The sequence below is a fragment of the Ciconia boyciana genome, chromosome 22, assembly GCF_034638445.1.
Source record: "Ciconia boyciana chromosome 22, ASM3463844v1, whole genome shotgun sequence".
Taxonomy (NCBI): Eukaryota; Metazoa; Chordata; class Aves; order Ciconiiformes; family Ciconiidae; genus Ciconia; species Ciconia boyciana.
The window spans coordinates 3814198-3834923 of record NC_132955.1 but is presented as its reverse complement, the minus strand read 5'-3'; the positions used below and the strand labels follow the sequence as shown (position 1 = coordinate 3834923).

At 55.1% G+C, this 20726-nt stretch overlaps 2 protein-coding genes across 17 annotated transcripts; one reads left to right on the top strand and one right to left on the bottom strand.

Annotated features, from left to right (window-relative positions):
- The first annotated feature begins 1249 nt into the window (after positions 1–1249).
- Positions 1250–19125, top strand: MYL4 (myosin light chain 4). Of its 16 annotated transcripts, none has more exons than XM_072885609.1 (12): positions 1250–1438; positions 2566–3550; positions 4048–5216; positions 6660–8732; positions 10327–10385; positions 11404–12358; positions 13214–13241; positions 15671–15820; positions 16381–16554; positions 16966–17043; positions 17714–17757; positions 18884–19125. In XM_072885609.1, the coding sequence occupies exons 6-11, from the start codon at positions 12260–12262 to the stop codon at positions 17740–17742; spliced, it is 558 nt and encodes a 185-aa protein (XP_072741710.1). In that variant the 5' UTR covers positions 1250–1438; positions 2566–3550; positions 4048–5216; positions 6660–8732; positions 10327–10385; positions 11404–12259; the 3' UTR covers positions 17743–17757; positions 18884–19125. The 16 variants fall into 16 exon arrangements, with proteins under 16 accessions (XP_072741710.1, XP_072741722.1, XP_072741712.1 ...); XM_072885611.1 differs by lacking the exon at positions 1250–1438 and having other exon boundaries at positions 2061–2730; positions 3089–3550; XM_072885615.1 differs by lacking the exon at positions 1250–1438 and having other exon boundaries at positions 2061–3228; positions 3325–3550.
- Positions 1624–8495, bottom strand: LOC140662629 (parathyroid hormone/parathyroid hormone-related peptide receptor-like). The gene is made up of 13 exons (XM_072886197.1): positions 8418–8495; positions 6609–6714; positions 6049–6159; positions 5803–5927; positions 5492–5586; positions 4938–5124; positions 4325–4478; positions 4076–4136; positions 3437–3503; positions 3040–3138; positions 2518–2655; positions 2352–2393; positions 1624–2116 (listed from the first exon to the last, which is right to left on the bottom strand). The coding sequence occupies exons 1-13, from the start codon at positions 8493–8495 to the stop codon at positions 1754–1756; spliced, it is 1626 nt and encodes a 541-aa protein (XP_072742298.1). The 3' UTR covers positions 1624–1753.
- Positions 19126–20726: the final 1601 nt, after the last annotated feature.

The following is a 20726-nucleotide window of genomic DNA, read 5'->3' as shown; positions in this document are numbered from 1 at the left end:
GAGTAAATATTGATCACTGACGGAGAGCTATAAATGTCGGTTCACAGGTCCATGTTAGGTACATAAGAGGGTCGATTCCTTCTCCGCAGAACAAGGTAGCAGTGTGAGCAGCATGCCAACTACCCTGAAAGAGAATCTCTCTCCTTGCAGTGGCAGGGTGCGCTGCTTTCTTCTAAAGAGACCAGAGCACAGCTCACAGCTGAGCAAATCCATTACAGGAAGTTCAGGTTTGTTTGTAAAGTGTAACCCTGGGATTCTGCTCCTGCTTCTGTGCCTGCGCATCAGTCACCCCCTCTGCCTCTCGTCCCCCAGAGCGGGGCAAACGCTGCCACCACCCAGCTGTGCCGAGAGCCCTCTTCCACGTCGTACAGCGCTTGCTTTCTTGGATGGGAGGTGGTGGGGTGTGCCTGATTCTGCACCATCTTCCGGACCGTTTAAAGGATGTGAGTCCTGGAGCCCTTCCCTTCCCTGACGTGCCTTCTGGCTGGCTGTCCCTCCAGTGCTTTCTGATCCTTGTGACTCAGTTTGTATCTTAGCTTTTCACTGCAAGATCTGGGAATGCACAGAATTAGTTACATGTTCTCTGACACTGTCTTTATCATGAAATTACTGCCTTGAGGGAATGTGTCTCATAGAGCAGGTAGGAAAAACATTCTCCATGCTACCACCAAGCTGTTTAATTTTAATGGGCACATACATCCCCCCACTCCCAACGACGCTGTAATTCTCCCGTCCCCTGTGGTCTGACCAAACTGTCTGGGCTGGGCATTGCAAGCACCTCGGGAATGTCTTTTCCCATCAGGGTGCTGAGCTTTCCCAGGCAGTGCATGTGTAGCAGAGTGGGCAGGGGGAAGTCGGGGCTGCCTTGTCCCCGACAGCAGAGCTGGCTGGCTCTGAACCTGGCTGGGCTTCCAGCCCTTTACACCCTCTGCTGTCCTCCAGTAACCAATCACTGGGTGTAACACCACTGAGTCCGTCATGGAGTTTGAGGACAGAAGCGAGCCCTACAGACCGTCTCTTTTATTCACTTTTTAGCCTGCAAAAAGATTACAGGGCCAAGGCTCTTGCATGCAGTGCTCTGTGTGTTTATGGACAACCGCGCTGTAAAGCCTGGGGGACCCAGGCGTTCCGCTGCGCCCTTCCCAGGCCGTGAAGCTTGGCCTCCCTGAGCCCATTGTATCCCAGTGACTCATGCTCCCTGTTTGTGGCTGAGCGTTGCATGCTGGGCTTCACAGTATGTGTGAGCTGCGCAAGGATGCAAGTAAGGGCAGGGTGAGCTGCAGAAGAGCTCTGTGGGCGCTGTTCACTCTGCCTGCCCCGGGCTGTACAACGCAGGAGCTGGTTGTCAGCTAAATAGGGGAGTCAGACTTCAGGGCTATGGGCTCATTGAATCGGCTTTATACACGCTGGAGCTGAAGTCACCTTCCAGACTGTTGAGGTAAGACTGAGCCTGGAGGATTGTTTCCTGGTGATGACTCAAGGCTTTGCATGCACAGACATCACTTACGTCAATCACTTGCGCGTGGAAGGAAATGAGGTTTTGAACTGGCTGCTCGTTTTTAGGCCAGGTAGGTAGAAGGAGCGAGAGCACGTGGTCCCCTTGCACACTGGCTGTGAGGGAAAGGGAGCTGTGTTGTTCCAGCTGCTATCCCCTACCCCGGCTCTCCATGCAAGCATAAAAGGAGCCGAAAGCGTGAGGATCAGCATCTTCTAGGTACAGCTGGATGTCCAGATGGGAGAGACACTGTTCACTTCATAGCATCGTCTCCAGCTCTTTGTTTAGGTTGGGGTGACGCTGATTCAGGTCTGTTAAGTCCGCTATGTTTTCCCCACAGGCTTTCTGGCTCATCTCCTGGGTTGGACAGGGCAAAAAGTTATCTGAGGCAAAGGAGCTGGGGATGTAGCCGGGCAGGCTGGCACGGGCAAGGAGCAGCAGCCCCCGCTGCTGCGTGCTCCCTGCCCCTCGCCCGGCGAGGCTCATGCTGAAGCTCGTGGTGGCGTGGGAGGCCAGCCCGCCGTAGCAGCAGCTCCCCGCCGCGCTGGTGGCACGCGCCTTCTGCTTGAAGTCCAGCGCCAGGCTTCTCCGAAAGTGGGCTTTCTTAATCTCTGCCTGCACCTGAGGGAGAGATTGGAGATGGCTGCTGGTGCCCAGAGACAGCAAAACAGGCATCCCTTCCCTTCCCCATGGTTTTCCCTCCTAGTGATTTTTTTTTTTTTCTTTCCAAATCCTACTGAGAGGGATGCATCCGAGTTTTTTCCTCTGGTTATCCCAGCCCGGGGGCTGCGGGTTAACTTCCCTGACCCTAAAGGGGCTGGAACAGAGAGCTCAGCTGCTCACACTTCTAACTTACCTCCCCATTGCAAAAGCAGTAGATAAAAGCCACAAAGAAACCCTGCCAAAAGAGATGGAGGTGGAGTTTGAGTCCTGAGCTGGGATGCTGTACGTATGCCTCCCGCCTCCCCAGACGAGCATCGCTCGGTGTTCAGAGCAGGGCCGGCAGCCCCGTGTCGACATACCTGAGAGGAGTTAAAGAGCATCTCGTAATGCATCTGGATCTGCCACAGGACCCCGGAGACTTCGGTGTAGGGCATGGCCATGAACACCACGTAATGGACTCCAAAAAGCGGCATCAGCACCAGCGTGGACTTCAGCAGCTTCCTGAGAGGAGAAATGCTCTGAGCCGTTAGCCTGGACCTGCCAGCCAGCCTGCAGCCCCCTTGCAGACGCTGGTAAGCATCCTAGCAAAGAGAGCAGTCGCTTTAGCTTCTGCTGCTGCTGCAGCTGGTTTGTGCGTAGCTATTGCACAGTGTTCGGCTTGGAGAAGGGAGCAGGCAGAGCTTGAACTCCTGAGCCTGCTGTTTCAATCAAACTGAGCTGCCAGAAGCACTGGCTGCCATCATCCCGCCACCCTCCCTCGCTCCTGCAGCCGTTCCCCTGCCTCTGCTCTTCGTTCACAACCCTCTGGGGAGCCGTCTCAGCTAAACAGGCAGAAAATGAGCCAGACCAGGGCTGGGGCATTGTTTTGCTGCTGCCAGCACTTGCCTGTACTGCTGCCGGGGGTCCAGCTTCCCCGTGTTCGTCTCCCAGAGCTTGGAGGCCAGCACCCGGACGATGTTGAGGAAGAGGAAGAAGTTCACCTGCCGACAGACACCCGCTGCTGTTTTGTTGCCCGCCATGACCTTGGGTCTGCACAAGCAGCCCCCCGGGACGAGGACAGGCAGTTCTGGGTGAGCTGCAGGCAGGGACATGGGGGTGATGCTGTGGTCAGAGCAGGGAGGGACCAGTGCCCCTGAATCCCTCTGCATCACATGGGCCCTCCCTAGGTGCTGGGGTGGCTGAGGACACAACCCCGGTGACCACAAACCAACGGCTCTGGGTCTCTATCGATCCCCTTTCCCCAAAAGGGATTGGGAGATTCAGCCACGGGATTCTTACCACGATGGCGGCCAAGATGGGGACCTGATAAATCCACTTCATGTTCCCTGCGCTGAGGTCCCAGCACCTGAAGGGACCAGTAAAGAAACACCTTGGAGTAACCTGAAATCTCTGGTAAGGAAAATTGCTGGCTGATGGCTCCCTGTACCCCCCAACCAACATCCCCGTCCTCCCACCCTTCACTCCCTTTGTGGAGTTTGTGTAAATCTTGACCCAACAGCAGCCATGCTACAAGCGTTCATAACCATCATGGTGTTGCAAATCAGTTTTAAATTAGCATTAATGTTCCTGAGGGCTCCTTGGCCAACTCATCTAAAACTCCTGCTGTACGTTGGTGGCCTTTCTCCTTTTAAAATGCTTAACATTAGAACATGCCCTTTAGCATTCACCTTTGCACTGTTTGTTGATTGATTTATGGTGTAAACCTGCATCCATCTTCCTCCCAAACGCAGAACAAAACCACTATCGGTCTGGATTGCTGACAATTTTATGAACAAGCCTTATACGTATGTTCACTCCTCTTGTTCTTTTTGGAAATTTTTCATTTTCAAGAGTTCCGGTGCCCACAGATATTTTGCTAGCATTTGCAACCAGTCTTTCCCTCCCCAAAGGACTGTCGGAGAAGGTGGACCTACGTACTCTGTATCCGCCAGGGAGGCCCTGACGCTGGCCCAGACAGACACAAACACAGCGGGGAGACCTGGAGGGGCAGGAACCAGAGTGAGGACCATGGATGATGCATCACATTTGCAGACCGAGCCAGTTCCCCGCAGCTGGTCTGCATCCCACCGCCCTTATCTGGGCACTCAGTGCCACTCAGCCATGGCTGATGCCACAGCTCCCAGCTGGTCTCAGTGGCCACAGCATTGAGTTGGGGTCCATAACTACCCCAGCCGATGATGATGAGGACCCACAGGTAGTTCTTGTTGGAGAGGAAGGCCATGAAGATCAGGCTGTGCAGGTAGAGACCTTCCACCAGGATCCAGTAGTGGTTGGTGGCCAGAAAATAGAGGAAGAGAGTCACCACCACCTTGCAGCCAACCTGTGGACATAAAGTCAGAGAGGTGCCCATACCAGGCTGTCCCCTGAAAGCAAAACCTGGTGGCTTTTGCTCTCTGGCCAGCAAAATCCAGGCTGTGCCCCGTGTGTGGCTCATGTTCCTCCTCTGGCAGGGAGCTACATCTCCCCTGGGATATTGCAGCATCAGACGTGGAGCAGGTGCTCTAGGTATCTCCCTCAGGAGAGGTATTTCCCGTACCAGGGCGCTCTGAGTTCAGACAGGCTGCGAGACCTGTGGCCTCTGTGGCTCTGATCTCTGCTGTGGGACCAGCACGGGGAGAAGCTGGGCAGAGCTGTAGGTGGCCCTCCATCCCTCCCCAACTGCATCACCCCTGAGCAGCACAGCCCCCATCTGGGAGGGTCCCAAGCACGTCCCCTTGCACCAGGGCTCCTAAATCCCCTTTTCCCCTGATCCCGCCTCCGGTCTCAGCGCGCCACTTGCCAGGTGGCTCCGTTGTCCTGGCGAGGGACCCATTTCTGCCTTGAAATCATCCTCCCGCATCTTCTCCGTCTCGCTGGCCAGCGTGCCTGAGTAGAGCACCATGTCCTTCACAAAGATGCTCACCGCCCGGCAGATGAAGGAGGTGAAGAGGTGGACGTGGATGTAGTTGCGTGTGCAGTGCAGGCGCCTATGGAGAAGGGGTGCGACACGAGCCCAGCCCCAGCTGCCCAACAAGCTCATCACACGTGGGCTCAGGCAATGGGGGGGGTCCCAGAGAAGGTGAGCTCCAAGGTGTCAGCCTTCCCATGGGCACAGAAGCCAGATCCGGGGGCAAGTGGGGTGTCAACCCCTTCAAGAGCAGGGTGGAGTGGATGAGGAGCTGGTCATAGTGGGGGTGTTTTGGGGCTTTGGGAAATGGTCTGATGTTTGCGCTGGGGTTTGGGGCCGGTTCCCGCTCCCTAAGGGGCTGCTCCCCCTCGGGGGGTCGTGTGTGCAGATGGTGGGGAGAAGACAGTTCTCCCCCACACGGGGATGGGGGTTCAGCTCCTCCTTACTTGAAGTACGAGAGGATGCAGACGGCAACAATGAGGGAGGCCAGGGAGATGGAATAGCCGATGGTGTACATCAGGTGTAGGCGGTCAAACACCTCCTGGAAGAGAAGGGCTGTGCTCCACGACCCCTCTGCAGCCCAGGCCACCCCCTCTGCCCCCGGCCTCTGGGCTGAGGGCACGGGAGGAGCAGGGCTTGTTTGGGGAGCGGAGAGGGAAGAGGCCCCTGCTCCCGGCAATTCCCCTGGCCTTTGCTGCACGCTTCCCTGGTCCCCATCCCAACCCCTTTTCCCAGCACCTCTGATGAGCCAGGTCACCTTCTCGCGGCTCCGGCTCTCAGAGGAGAAGAGCAGAGCACATTCGGTGTAATTGGCCCAGGTCTTGTTGATGCTGAGAGCCATGGCCCAAGTCCCGTAGGCGCTGCAGTACCTGTAGGCATGACCTGGGAACAGCAACGGGCGCTGTGACAGCGGCAGGACCCGTGGGAAGCCCAGACACGTCCCTGTTCGGTGGAGGATTATCACCAAGCTGAAGTCACTCCCTGCCCGGGTGCAAGCGCTTACCTTTATGGTTGAAGTCGTAGATGTAGTCGGGGCAGGGCACCGACACCTCCTGGCCGGGGGAGCCCTTCGGCCAGCAGATAATCCCGTCCCACTCTGGAAGGCAGCTGGTGTCTGGCCAAGGAGCAAAGACACATCTCACTTTGGCTCCAAACAGGGCCACATCGCAACCTCCGGCTTCCCCAAGCGCGCGCTGGACCAGGGCAAGGAAAACGTGCTGCCACACGATCACCCCTGGCCTGCAGAGCAGGGGGGGCTGGGGAGGGGGACGCGTCCCATCGCGTCCCACCTGCTCCTGGGGGGGCCGAGGCCCCTCCATGGCTCTCGTTTGCGGTGGGCATGGGGCAGTCTGGAAACGGTGCAGCCAGCGCTGGCTAATCAGGGTGGTGATTTGATTAGCAGCTATTTGCACCCAGCGCAGCAACGGTGCCAGGAGCTCCACAAACCCTCAGGAGCCACGTGTCCCTGGCCCCATCCCGCTCCCCTCGGAGGGGACAGCATTTCCCACAGCGTAGCCAGCTCCAGCAGGGCTGGCTGACGCAGGCACAGGGGAGGGACGCTACCTTTGATCTTCTCCAGTTGGGCTTTTATGTCTCTCTGACATTTCTCCCTAGCTTCCACCAGGAGATAGATCTGCTCTTCTTTTGTGAGAACATCATCAGGGTCGACCTGCCAAGACAAAACCAAAGTGACGACCCCCGCCCCGTCTCCGCATGGCTTGGCTTGGAGTATCGAATGGCAGTTTGGCTCAGGTCTCCTCTTCGTGCTCACAATTTAGAGATTAATCCTCCCTGGGAGACCTCAACCCACCCTGGTGATCTCCATGTCCCCAGAGAGCCGCCACCACCTGCTCGGTGACGTGAGCCACCCACGGCCCCGATCTGGGATCCAGGAGCTGGGAGCGAAGCTGCTCTGTCCCAGCAGCACCCTGAAGGTGATTGATGAGACACCCACAAACACTTCCCGACTCGGGGCAGGACCCACGTCACTTCTGCTGCCACAAAACACCCCGTTGCTCCCTGCCACCAACCCCTGAATCCAACCAGCTAATTGACACCAAGTCCAAAATCACAAGGGGCTCAAGGGCCATTACGGGAACATCGTCTCCTGACATGGAAACAACGCTTTGCTGAACCCTGCAGCGTGGTGGTCTCACCCGCAGGCTCATAGCATCAAGCAGGACCATCCTTGGGGCAAGAAATGAGAGTCAAAGCCGGTGCAAGAGACGGGCAGAGAAGACAGGAGCATGCATGGAAAATGGATGTGCTGGTAGGCAAAGCTAACGGAGCAGCCACGGCATGGCAGGGCTCTCCCAACCCTCCCCAGGCGAGTCAGGTTTGTGCGGCTTTGGGTAGATTCAAGTGACACGGGGAAGAGAAAAGCACTGCCCGCCTTCCTGCTCTCATTTTTCCCTCTTGCAAGGCTGAGGCTGACCACGAGCCCCCCTTCCACCCTGTCCGTGGTCCATTGAGAAACGCGTGTACTTTCATGTTTCTGTGCTAGAAATCAGTGGCATGTCAGGCTTCTGCCCTGGCTCCTCCTCGCCCACCCCACCAGTGGTGCTGGATGCCCCTGTTGCCCACGATGAGCCCTTCAGAGCTGGGTCCAGCAGCCCCTGGTTAAAGTGGCCGGCCGGGGCTCTGCAAACAAGCGGGCACCCAGCGCCGGGAGCAGGGCAATGCAGATGGGTGCAGCCTGCAGCATCCCGGTCACACCACATGTGCAAATGTCTTTTGGGACGTTTTGGGCTGAGATGCTCGAAGGGGTTTGGAGCCAGGATGAGGAAATGGCTTTGGAAGTGAAAAGGAGAGGGGATGCAGGGGGTTCGCGTTGGCTCCCGGACTGCCCACAGGTGAGCACAGCCAAATCCTACCCCAGAGAGGAGACCCTGAACTCCCATTCACGTTCTTCCCAAAAGCAGCCGTCTGGGTGGGTGGACGGGGGGGCTGGTGAGGGGTGTAGGGCAGGAGTGGAGGTCCTGGGGGTGCATCAGCAGGGTGGGGGCCCAGCTTTGGGAGATGCACTGGGTGCGCCCAGCTCTGCCCTCGCCGCATCCCTCCAGCCTCGCCTGTGCAGACCGTAAATCACCCCGCTCTTTGTGTTCCCCCGATGCCTCTGAGGCAGCGAACCCTGCCCTGGGTGCGTCCAAGAAATGGAAAAACAATCACGTTGCGGTGTCTCCATGGCTGCTGGAAAGCTTTTAGCGGGAGCAGAGAGACTCTCCCCTCCTGCCCGGCTCCTGCCCGGCAGCTCTGCGGAGCGGGACATGCAGCCGGGGGGCACGCGACCCCCGACTGGAGCAGGTTGCACAATTAGTAATATTGAAAGCCAGGAGAGGGACCAGAGGAGCCCACGGGGCCACGCAGACTTACCAGAGCCCACGCAGAGCTCAGGAGGCAGCAGCAGAGGAGAGCCACCGTGATGCCTCCCACGGGGACGGATGCCTCCATGACCGCACCACTCGGATGGAGACCTCCGGGACGGTGAGCTGGAGAGAGCAAAGCCTTCACCTGGGGACAGCCAAATTGCTGCCGGCCCGGGGCTGCAGGTGATGGAGAGGGCTGGCGCGTTCGGCAGGACAGAGCATCTTCTGGGAGCACCTTCCCGGCTGCGGTCCCCGTCGAGGCGAGGTGGCGGCAGGGGCACAGCCCGTCCCTGGGTGCTCAGGGCCGAGGGAGCACCCAGAGGTGAGTCCCCTGTGCCGGTGGGCACTGCCCTGGCAGGGCTATAGGGAGCTGCTCGCAGGCCTGCCAGGCAGGGGGGTTTCTCCCCCCACCATGCTTGCTGCTATTCAGGCTCCGCGTCTCGCCTGCTTTAAGCAGCTCCTGGAGCGTGTGCAAACAATTCCCGTTCGGATGGGGATGGCAGAGGTTTATTGGCTTAGCCCTAGGTGCTAAAATCCTCTTCATTCAAGGCAGATTCCTCTTCTCTTTTCAGAAACTTCTCTCACTGCCTGGTGGCTCATTTTTCAGCTGTCACAGCATCCCCCCACTGCCCCCGTGCTGCTCGGTCCCCTCCAGCCCCAGACTGGTCCCAAGGAGCCGAAGGAACCTTGGGGAAAATCCCAGCGAGGTGGCTGGCGGTAGGGAGGCAGAGGGTGCAAGCACGTGAGCGTCACCTCGGCACTGATGCTCCCGAGATGGGATGGCTTTCAGGCAGACGCCAGTTTAACCCTTTTCCTTCTCTCGGGGTTGGGGCGTGTTTTGGGGATCAGTCCCGCTCCCCACTAGGACAAGCACCTCGCTGCCTTTGTGCATTTGCTTTGCAAAAAGATCTCACTGCACAACTGCGTTTGGCCTTCTGCGGAGGGGGGTGGATGGCTAAACCAGCACTGTGGGAGCAGGCAGGACAGACAGACAGTCCTGGCAGCCCGGAGTTTCCACTCTAATGGGTGCCTGATGCAGCCCGTGAATGAGATAAACCGAACAGGCGGGGCTGGTGGGTCAGAGCTGGTCCCACCACAGCTGACACCGTCCCCATCAGAGCGGTCCCTTGTCACCTGCATCCCCACAGGGAGGCCCCGGGGCTGTCCCCTGTGTTTCGGGATCATGTGGATCAGGTTCAAGCCCAGCTTGAACCTGCCAGCTCGACCACCTTGTGTCCCCGCAGCAGCCTGGACGTTCCCCTGGGGAAACGGGGACACAGAGCAGGGAGTCCTTGTTCCCCAAGGAGGTCATCAGTAGTGGGATGAGGCTGAAATTCAAAAGCCCAGCGCCAAACCCTGGGAACAGCAGTCTCCCACCCATGGCCTCACCCCCGGCCCATGTAATCCATGGCCGGGTGCAGCTATTGCTGCCTCCATAAGGGCAAAATCCGGCACAGGGCAGAGACCCCAGAGTCTCCCTCGGGGTTTTCCTGGCAGGGTGGCTCGTCCTGGTCCCAACCACAAGCCCCCGTGGCTGCTTGGAGGAAGGTCAGACTTTTGCTCGGCTCCTGCGGCAAGGGAAGGCATATCAGCTGGCAAATCCAAACGACAGCGCTCAGGAGGTGCTGCCTCCCCTCTGATTAAATCAGACAGGAAAACAAGCCTCTGGGTTGCTTTCCGTGCCATGGCAATCAGCTGTAAATCAAGGAGGGATTAGGGGCATCTTTGTCAGCTGCCCATCTCCCCGGCCCAATTTAGCCGCCACCCCGGCCCATCGCGTGGGTGCCAACACCAGGCCGGTGGCATCACTCTGCCGAGCGGCACCATGGCTCCTGCGCTTGCTCATCGGGATGCTGCACGGGCATGTAGGACAGAAGGGATAAGCAGTTAAATTGCAGGATTAATATTTTCTGAAGGCTCTTCTGGGTACTGATTTCTGACCCAGAAGCTGCCGGGGAGCGAGAACGGAGTTAAGGTGAGGTTATTTTGGAGTCAGATGGATGCCTGTACGGATGGATGCTGGCTGAGGGGGAGGCAGCAACGCTCCAGGGCAATTTGATTCCCACTGCAGGCGAAATCTGACCCAGGCTCCGAGTTTGCAGTTAGCAAAACATGTTGGGGTTTTTTTTTGCTAAATTACTTGCTATATTATAGAGAGATCTGAAAAGTAATCATTGCAAACACCACCCACCCAGCCCCATCATCCAGCCCCCTCAGCTCCCCGAATCCATGCTCACAATCGTGAGATGACGGCAGACAGCAAATTTCCCAGCAGTTTGTGCTGTCTCCTTCTGAAAGACCCCCGTAACCCAGATGGCGAGGGCTCAGCCTCCGGCTTGAGCAGCGTTTTGGCAGGGAAGAGGTTGGGGGGCTCTGGCACAGGGCTGAGCTGGTGACACCCCCTGTCCTCATCACTCCTAGCCCTGCAGCAGCTCCGAAACAGCAGGATTAGACCTGGTCATGCCAAGCCTGAGCCGCTGTGATACAACATGACCTGAACCAGCCTGACTCAACCACCTGAAAATACAAATACAACTGCATTTTCTAGATCTATGTATAGACAAACCTTAAATACATACATATACAATGGGTATAAATGTACAAATGTAATGGCTCAGACTCCGGCCAGCACCAGGACCTCGTAGTTCTCACCCCAGGACCAACGGCATCTCACAGGATCCTGTTCCACCCAGCGGCTTGCAACCATCCCTGCAGCCCAATTTAAGCAAGCGCTGGCTGGAGAAATGAGGCCCGGGCATCTCCACAGCAGAGAAGATGCTCTCATCTGTTGTAATTAATTTTTGCCCATTTATTTCTGTTACCAAAATACCGGCTCTGGGACCCCAGCGCAAACTGGGGATGGGTTTTCCTTCTCCCGTGCTCTGTTGCAATCTGGCTATATTTAAGTTGATGGTTTAGGATGTCTCAGTGTAACCCTCAAGCCCCATTTTCTGGGATGCTGAACTCGACGACTTCTTCTGCCTCTTCCGTAGGTCTTCAGACAGTTGGGAGAGGAGGATGAGAGCAGGAGCATCTCCCACCGGAGCCTGCCCAGCACCTGGCGAGGAGCCGAAAGGAGACCCTATCGTCCACTCTGCCCTGCAGGTTTTGGGGATACATGGGACGAGTGGTGCAGGGCTGTGAAAGGTCCTGAGCTGAAGAATTAAATGCCTGGCTTTAGCCATCGTTTGCATTACCCTCGTTAGCCATCCTGACAGAATATGGCTTCTTGCCTGCAGCGTGGCCTTTTCCAGGGCACAAGCTCAGCCCCGGGGAGAGATTGGGGCAAACCAGACCCTGAGCACAAGACTGGGGGGATCGTTCAGAGAGGACTGAGCTCCTTTGAAGCAGCACCTCATAAATCCCGGTCTTAAAAAGGGCTCTGCAGCTTCCACCCTTGCAGGCCTGCCTAAAAACAGACGCGCTTTTCCCGTGGGTATCACGGCAGGTTTATCAGCCGTTGTGTTGCTATTTTCTTGCCAGGCACCCGGGGCCGTTCGCGTTTAGGTTTTCAGTAATCATTTAGCAAGCGGCCCCCATGCAGCCCACCCGGTGCAGGTGCTGGAGGGGGAGACGTCCCCCCTTTTGCGGCTGGGGGGGGCACGGCTGGTGGCTTCACTGTGCCAGGAGCCGATGACAATGGGCAATTGTCAAGTTGGGGCCCCTCTCGTTTGAGTTTTCTTCCTTTTATAGTAAGTAGCAGTTGCTCCAGCAGCTGGCCTGCCCCTCCGGGGTGAGGACACGGCTCCGTATATAAGGGAAGGAGCAGACTTTGCCTTTCATCCCTCCATTTGGCTGCTTCGCTGGGCAGCAGGACTCATCCCTGCACCTTTGCAAAGACACAGCACAATGCCGCTCAAGAAACCCGACCCAAAGAAGGAAACAGCCAAACTGGCTCCAGCCCCGGAGCCACCCAGAGAGCCTGCCTTCGATCCCAAGAGTGTGAAGGTGAGTGAGGAATGAAGACGTCACCGTCTTTCTTCCTGCCTGTCATCTGTCAGGCACGGGCGATGCAACGCGCCACGCAAACGGCATTAGCCATACTGAGAGCCAGGGCTGGGAGGGGAAAATGATCGTATTCTGTTGATGCAGCAGGCTGGGAGTGATGCTCTCCTCACTGGGGGGATGTCTCAATCTTCCCCCATCCAGCCCTGCACAGCACTCACCCAAGGAAACTGCTTTGCACTCGCACCGGGACGCTGCGGCCCAGAGCTCCGGCTGCGGAGTCAAATGCCCCACAGCTCCTGGCTGCCATGTCGGGGTCCCGGCAGCATTAAAAAGCTTTTCTGCCACCCACTGTCTCCATCCTAAAGTATTTTGCTGCCTGCATTGTCTTGTCCATGTGAGAGCATCTTTTATCCAAGTCCCTACAATGGGAGCTCACTTTTTCCGTGATTCCCCAGGACATAGTTACATTTTTAAGCCAGAGCTGTGGCAGGAAAGTTGTTAATAGCAGGCTCAGCACGGAGGCTGTTTAATCACTTGAACTAGGGATCAAGCCTTGAAATAACATCCTTTCCACCCAAAACAGCCCTGACTGTGGTCCGAGCATCCCCACTGCCTGCCTGCCCCTCGCCCGCTGCACTGCTGCTGGCTGCGCTTTCCGTGGGGATCTCGGCTCCGCAGGGAGGGCAGGAGCGCTCCCGGGCACGGCACGGCCGGACACGGCATGGATACGGCCCCCTGCCACGAGCAGGCTGTGGAGCCTGGGGAGGGAGATGTTCAAACACGGGGGAGAGCCCCTTCGTTACCCCCGGCAGTAACACAGCCCTCATGCCTGGCTCTGTTCTCTTCTCCCAACAGATTGAATTCACTGCAGAGCAGATCGAAGGTAAGTGCAGATTCACCTTCTCCCAGAGATGACATTAGAAACGAGGAGTCCTTTTTCCAGGTAGTTTTTCACAGCAGACCTGAGAGCCGAGGTCCCACACATCAAATCCCCTCCTGGGGGAAAGCCCAGCAGGATCTGGGTACCCCATTCCCCCCAACATGCTGCTCATCCTCCAGGACGGGCTCATGAGGTTTCCTACCAGGTAGAAGGGACACATGAAATCAGAAAGTCGCGTCCTCAAACCAACATCGGGCTGGTAAGGAGATGAGGAAGAGTGCTGGTGGGAAGGGAGGAGGCAGGAGAGGAGACAGAGACAGGAGCAATGCCAGAGGGGAGTGGGAGCCAGCGCAGGGATTTAGCTGGAGCTGCAACGCCGGGCTGTCAGGAGCAATGAATGGATCCTGGCTCCTTGCTCTGCACTGAGGGTGCCCCAGTCGAAGAGGATAATCCCAGTTTCAGAGCCTGGCAGGGAAAAAGTATTTTTCCATTCATGGTGAGAGATGAAGGCTGGTTCAAAGCCTGGCATTTGCACAGGAGGAGCAGCCTCTGGTGATGCAGGGACAGCCCCATGCCGAGGGGCTGAGCAGGGATTGGGATTTCTCATCTCTCCACAGACAGTTTTAATGCCTCTGTACAGACTAGGGAAGGGATAAGATCTCAGTGCAGATCCTGGTGGGAATACTGGGAGGAGGAGACCCAGTATCCTGCAGGCTTGGCCTCCAAACCAGCTTTTGAAAGGAGAAAAGAGAGCCAGGGGAAATGTAAGCAAGTTAAAATGCAAAAATATTTGGATTTAACCTGCAGCGACATCCCAGAGCATGTGACATGCTCCCGTGGCTCCAGGTAGTCGGGAGTGGACATCACTGAGTGCCCTCATAGCAGTGCCTCTTGACCCAGGGACTCGCAGGCGGTGATGTCCCCCCTGGGTCCCCCCGGCGCCAGACGGAGGGATCTCACTGCAGAGATGGAGCCATTGTGAGGTCAAGCGGGATAACAGCAGCACCCCGAGGTGCTGGGGGGGACCGTGTACAGGACTACAGGGTCACAGCATAGACATCGTGGGGACAGGTCCAGGGGATGGTGAGGCTCAGCTGAAGATATAAAGATGCCACGTAGAAAGCGGAGCAAACCCAAAGCCCTGGGCAAGGATTCACACCAAACCCAAGACAATGTCTACCAGGCCATGACATCTCCATCTCTGCATGGACACCACGATCGTTTCATTCCACCCAACAGCTCTGCTTTGAGAGAGCTGTTGCTGGACATCATGAAGAAGATGGACCAGAACCTGGAATTCATTAGTGCCATGGACAAGAAACTCACAGCTCTGAGCATTCATGTGTGTAGGCTGGAAAGGCTGATTCCCCGCTTGGGCCAGTTAACTGCTCAGGTGGATTCGCTGGCCTGGAGGCAGCAGGATGAAATCCAGAAGTGTGTGGAGCATCTGCTGCAGGAAACGCACCATCTCGCTGCCTGTGTGGAGCAGCTGGAGAGGCAGGTGCCAGCCACCAGCCTCAGGGTCCTTGGCTTGCCTGCAGAGGAGGAGGGTAAAGACTTGGGGGGGTGCCTGGAGGGTTGGTTTCCCACATTTTGCACCTTGACATCAGTGAGGAGCCTGTTGTAGTGGAGAAGATCTTCTGGGTTGAAACAAGAGGCAGACACCAGGCTCTGAGCAGCTGCAGGAGCATGGTTGTCCATGTAGCCAACATTGGCATTAAAGAGAGAATCCAGCAGCAGGTCAGGAAGCTGAAAAACATCACACACAGAAGGAAAGAAATTCTTAATTGTTCCTAATTTAGGCCTCCTTCCTCCAGGTAAAATGTAATGCTTAATGGCATGATAATTTACGGGAACGAGCTTGGAAATGAATCTCCCATGTCCTTCCAAGTAGGGTTGGCATGACGTGGTCTGCAAGGCTGGGGTGGACATGGTCACCCTTCCCCAAACACGAGCAATGCCGTGCTGTGTCTGCCTGGCTGGGGCTGGGGGGATGCCAGGAGAGCGGACGGGGTGGTGCAGGTGTCATGGGAGTGCAGTGGGACGGTCATGGGGTCCTCAGGAGGCCCGAGTCAAAAAGGGGAAGAGCAAAGGGGATGTTGTGCAGCAGAAACGGCAGCCTGCACCTGCAGCCGGTGCTGCCAGTGCAAGGTGGTGCAGGAATCCCAGCATGATTTGTCCAGCCAGTTCTGCACGGGTGGCAAAACCTGCTCGAGAAGCTGAGCGACTTGTTGAAGGAGTCTGGCAAGCTTCGGTGGCTCGTTGCTCAAGCTACCGCAGGGCTGCCTGCCCTGGGCAGCAGCAACGGGTGCAGAGGGCACCCGCCACGCACGTGTCCATCCCTTCCCTGCCCGCGAGGCAGGACTCGCTCCCAGCAGGGTGGGAAATGGGGCCAGTATGGCAGAGGACATCCGAGCTCTTCTTCCTCGCAGAGTTCAAAGAAGCCTTCAGCCTGTTTGACCGGACGCCCACAGGAGCCATGCAGATCACCTACGCGCAGTGCGGGGACGTCCTACGGGCACTTGGTCACAACCCCACCAACGCGGAGGTCCTGAAGGTGCTGGGCAAGCCCAAACCAGAAGGTGACAGCAAACTGGGGCAGCAGGGACAGGGTGGGACAAGCAATCTCTGTGCTCCCTGGCAGCAAATGAAGGATTAAGTCTCCTGTAGGAATAGCCCTGCAAGATGAAGGAATTGGGAAGGAAATGATGCAGAGAGGCTTCCTTCCAGCAAAATTCCTTCACTCCCCCTCCCCGTACCATGGCTGACGTAAGGGATAGGCTGTCCTCAGCTGGGGACGGTGGCAATTGATGCTTAGCAGACCATATCCTGAGCTGCTTCAAATTGGTGTAACCTGACCAGTCCCAGTGCAGCCGCATTGCCTCGGTGGCAGAGGACCGACCTGCTGGTTTTAATTTTTGGCTGATATCAGCAATCTGTGTGCAGTCCCCAGATGTTAATACTTTATTCCTCATATGGATCTTCCCATCTCAGGTATAATATGTTAATAGTCCCATCACTTTGAGGGGTTTCTCCCCTGTACTGAGATGGAAATGAGACCAGGAAGGTTCAGCAGGTCCTCAGAGGCTGACTTAAGCCCAATTAAGTTAATCTCTGACCCCATCTCCTCCTCCCCTTCCAGAAATGAACACAAAGATGCTGGACTTTGAGACCTTCCTCCCCATCCTGCAGCACTTCACCCGCAACAAGGAGCAGGGCACCTTCGAGGACTTTGTGGAAGGGCTGCGCGTCTTCGATAAGGAGGGCAACGGCATGGTGATGGGGGCCGAGCTGCGCCATGTGCTGGTCACGCTGGGTACGGGCTGGCCCTGGGGAGGGGAGCAGGACACACCCCTAAGCTCTTTCTGGGCAAATGGCTGGGGTTAGTGTGCTGGTCTCACACGTCAGAGAGACCCTTTTTATTCTGCTGCTCGTAGGCTTTTGTAGGAGTGAATGGCTCCTGAATGTGTGGCCTTTCCCATACCACAGCTTCATCCATGATCCAGGTGGGATGGAGAGTCCATAACATCCTCAACTATCAGACAAGCGTTGCACCTTGGTCCTCTGTCCACAATCTCCCACCAGCACTCTCCAGTGTGTAGTGCTGCACAGCTCCTTTTTAATCTCCTTTCCCTTCCTCTGGTGGCTTTGGCTCTCTGGCAGAAGGACAGGAAGGTCCTGGCAGGCTGAGAACCCTTCCCCTCACCTCTGTGTCCTCCTCCCCCAGGGGAGAAGATGACAGAAAGCGAGGTGGAGCAGCTCATGGCAGGGCAAGAAGATGCCAATGGCTGTATCAACTATGAAGGTAGGAGCAAGAGCTTCCCATTGGGGCCATCTCAGACATGGTCGTCCTTCTTAGGGTGCAAAATGTGTCCTCCGCGAGGACATTGGTGATCACTGAGAGGGAGGTGCGGATCACCCTCCAAAGCCTCTCTGAGGAGAGCTGTGAGATATGTCAGCTGGGAACGAGGTGGTTGTGCCAGCGATTTCCAGTAAAAGCAGCTGAAGACAGCATGTTTCCAAGGGTTTCAGGACTGTTTTATCCCCAGTTTTGTCACTGTTTTGTTGTAAGCTATCAAAAATAAACAAAGACAGCATCTTTCACAGCAGAGGCTAATTGGGAACATTTGGAGACCCAGATCGCTCGTGGCTCCAAGAGGGTGAAAATGTGGCATAGGGGATGGTTAAATATGGGAACCCCTAAAATTGGAGGGCATTGAGGAAAAGAGGGTACCCTTGGCCTCAGAAAACTGGGGATAGCGGTACCGGCTCGTCTCCAAGAGGGCTTTGGTATCACTCTAACCACGTTTGGGATGGCATGCAAAAGGTGCGAACAGGAGAAATCTCAGTCCTGGCAGAGCACGTCCCCTTCATCCCTGGGGTGCCCCGGGCTGGGGTACCCCTCGCTGCCTGCCCCACCACAACTCACAGCATGGTTTGAGCTCTCATGCTCTCATTTCTCATTTCCTCCTCAGCTTTTGTCAAGCACATCATGTCTGGCTGAAAGAAGAAACTTCAGGTGAGTTTATCAGGGTCTCCTGCTGCTTACTCTGAAATTGGAAATCCCACATATAACAGCCAGGGGCAGAGGAACCAAAACCCAAACCCCACAAGCAACCCTGCAGTGGGCTAAAGCCACAGGAATAATCCCAGCTCTGAAAGCACAAACAGCTGTGTTCATGATAATGAACTTCATTTGTAACTTGTGCCATTTAAAATTTATCTGGAGAGCATCAGCCCTGTGACTGTCAGTCGTGGTCTGGTTAATTGTGGTGATTCTCTGCTTGGAAAGAAAGAGGTTGGTGTGGTTTAGGGCAGTACATTTTCTAACCCACCAGGAGCTCAGGTGGTCATCAAACAGCAGCCAGTGGAAATAAATATTTAAACACTTGCAGCAGTGAATTACTTGATGCTAAGAAAATACTAAGTACTTAGCGAGGAAATTTCTATACTATTGTGCTAATACTTAAGAAATATCAACATTCCCATTAACATTAGAAAGAATATGGAAAATGTACCATTGATGCTTGTTAAGCTGTTTGTGTTCCTCTAAGTCTGCCTGAGGAAAACAGAGAAACACGTTTCTTTTAGGGTGAACTATCCCTCAGAAATCTATTCAATTTAAAAGAAAATCCAAATTACTAAGAGCTGGCCCCAGTCTCCCCTGCCAGTTTCTTATGGTTTCATTACCCCACTTACTTTTCTTAAACATTTTTCCTCTCCTCAGCTGTGTGAAAGGCAGCAGGCAAAAAAAAAAAAAAAAAAGAAGAAAAAAAATGACCTTCAGATACTGCTAAATACACAAATTAAACATTTAAAAATCTCTTCCCCCCCCACCCACAAATCTCTTTAACCATCAGAAGGTTAAAACAGAGACAGACAGAAGTCTGACCTTTGAATGTTCAGCATCCTTTTTATCTTGTTTTTAATCCATTTCTCTCCGGTTTCTCTTCATCAGCTCAGCAATAGAGGTGGTTAGGTGGCAAATGCTGCCAAAGAGATTTAATTCTACACAAAACTATTTGCATGAAACACTGTTTTTTTTAATGGTGTGGAATTGCGGCTATTGACATTTTGGGTTCATCTGAGAAGAAACACTCTCGTCTCAAAGATTCATTGCGTTAAGATTCATGCTTGTCTCCCAGGCTCTCGGAAATGTTTGAACCCACCTGAGCATCACAAAGAGCGAGATTCCTCCATCCATGTCCCTTCCTCCCTGGATGTCGCACATCTGCAGAGATGTTCTGCATGAGCCACCATGAAGAGTTGGCCTCCACATATGTGTGCCTAAGCCTCAGTAGACAATGAGACACCTGCAACTTGGTTTTAAACCTTAAGTTATTCTTTTCAGTTTTTTCCTGTGACATTTGGCTCATTAAATTTCCTTCCTTCCTCCCTTAAATGGTATTTCTGCTTTGGCTTTGGACTACTCATTGAAGTGGTAGATGGAGCCCTCAGTCTCCACCAGCATTTGGAGATGGCAGGATGATCCCACAGAGAGGGGAAAAAGGCAGGTTTTATGACTGCTAGATGTGAAGGAGAAGTTCAGACTTGGGGGTGAGGGTCTTTGTTCATCACCCCACCCTCAGTGTGGGGCCAGGAGCTGGGCTGCAGTCTGGCCATGTCTTGCTGATGGAGGTAGGTGGGCCTGGGGCAAAGTGAGCACGAGGGACAGGTTGCATCAAACAGACCCCCTGTTCCTGGGAGGTTCGTCACCTCCTCTCTGCCCTAAAACCAGCCCTTTTTTGGACCTGTAGCCCATCCACCCTACAACATGCTGCCCCATGAGCAATCCCTCCAGGTCCAGGCTGAACTGCACCGTGGAGCAGAGGGACCTGCTTGGTCCCTGTCATGGGAGAGAGCAGCAGGCACCTCTTCTTCATCAACGCGCTGCTTGTCCCAGACAAAAATGGCCAGAGGCCCTTTAAAAAACCAAAAACATCAGAGAAAACATTAAAAACATTCTTTTTTCTATGTCATTGACAGGTCCAAAAGTCTAGTTTTGAAGGGTGGTTCCCAGGAAGTTGAATCCTGATGAATCAGCAAGGGGGAAGGAAAACAGGGAAGCAATGGGTATTTCTGGGCCAGGTCGCACCTCCACCCTCACAGCACAGGATGGCGGGTCCCTGGGGTGCGGGTAGTGTCCTGCCTGGGATGGAGCCCAGCCAGGACAGGGCTCCCCAGACAGTTCCTCTCCAGGCAGATGGCATGTTCGCAGCCAGAAGCTGTCTGGGGGCTGCGCGATGCAAGCTGGTGGCTCTCTCCCTCTTCCTACCTGCAAAAAAATCATCATAGCATCATTAGAAGTGGTGAATAATTCATGACAGATAACTCAGCCCTCCCATCAGCAGAACACCTGGGAGCAGAAAACGCTTTTCTTTGATTTGTTCCTTATTCCAATGTTCTCACTCCGTGACTTTGACTAGAAATTGAAGGCATTTTGCTCCGATGTGGTTGACTTCAGCTGCCACTTGCTCGTTTCTGTGCAGTGACTGAGTAACAGCTGCTTTCAATTCCCACTGCTTGATTCAAATGCTCATAAAAAGCAACATAAGCTGTTTATAGATGCAAGATTAGATTTTAGCTTCTGTCTGTGGTATTTCCAGAGCTTCCATTAGGGAGAATCTGGGCATCTCGTGTCTTTAATGTGCTATCTGTGTTTTAACCTGTTAAAGGACCACGGTGACAGGGTGAGAAAGGACGCTGCTTGCTGCACACTCACTCTGGGGTCACGTTTGCCCTTGCCACCACCGTGGCATTGACTCCTGCAGAGGAACATGCTGTTGCAGAGAGGAACCGAGCAGAGGAGAGGCAGGGGACCTGCCTGAACTTGCAGAGGAAATCCATAGCAGAGGCTGGGGGCCCTGCTAGCTGTGATATTCCTGCCCTGGCAAGCCAAGAGGCTGCACTCTCACTCCTATACGCAGAGTACAAGCCTTGTATTTGAGCCTCCAGCTTCTGTGCAGACAGGAATGACACTGTAAATTA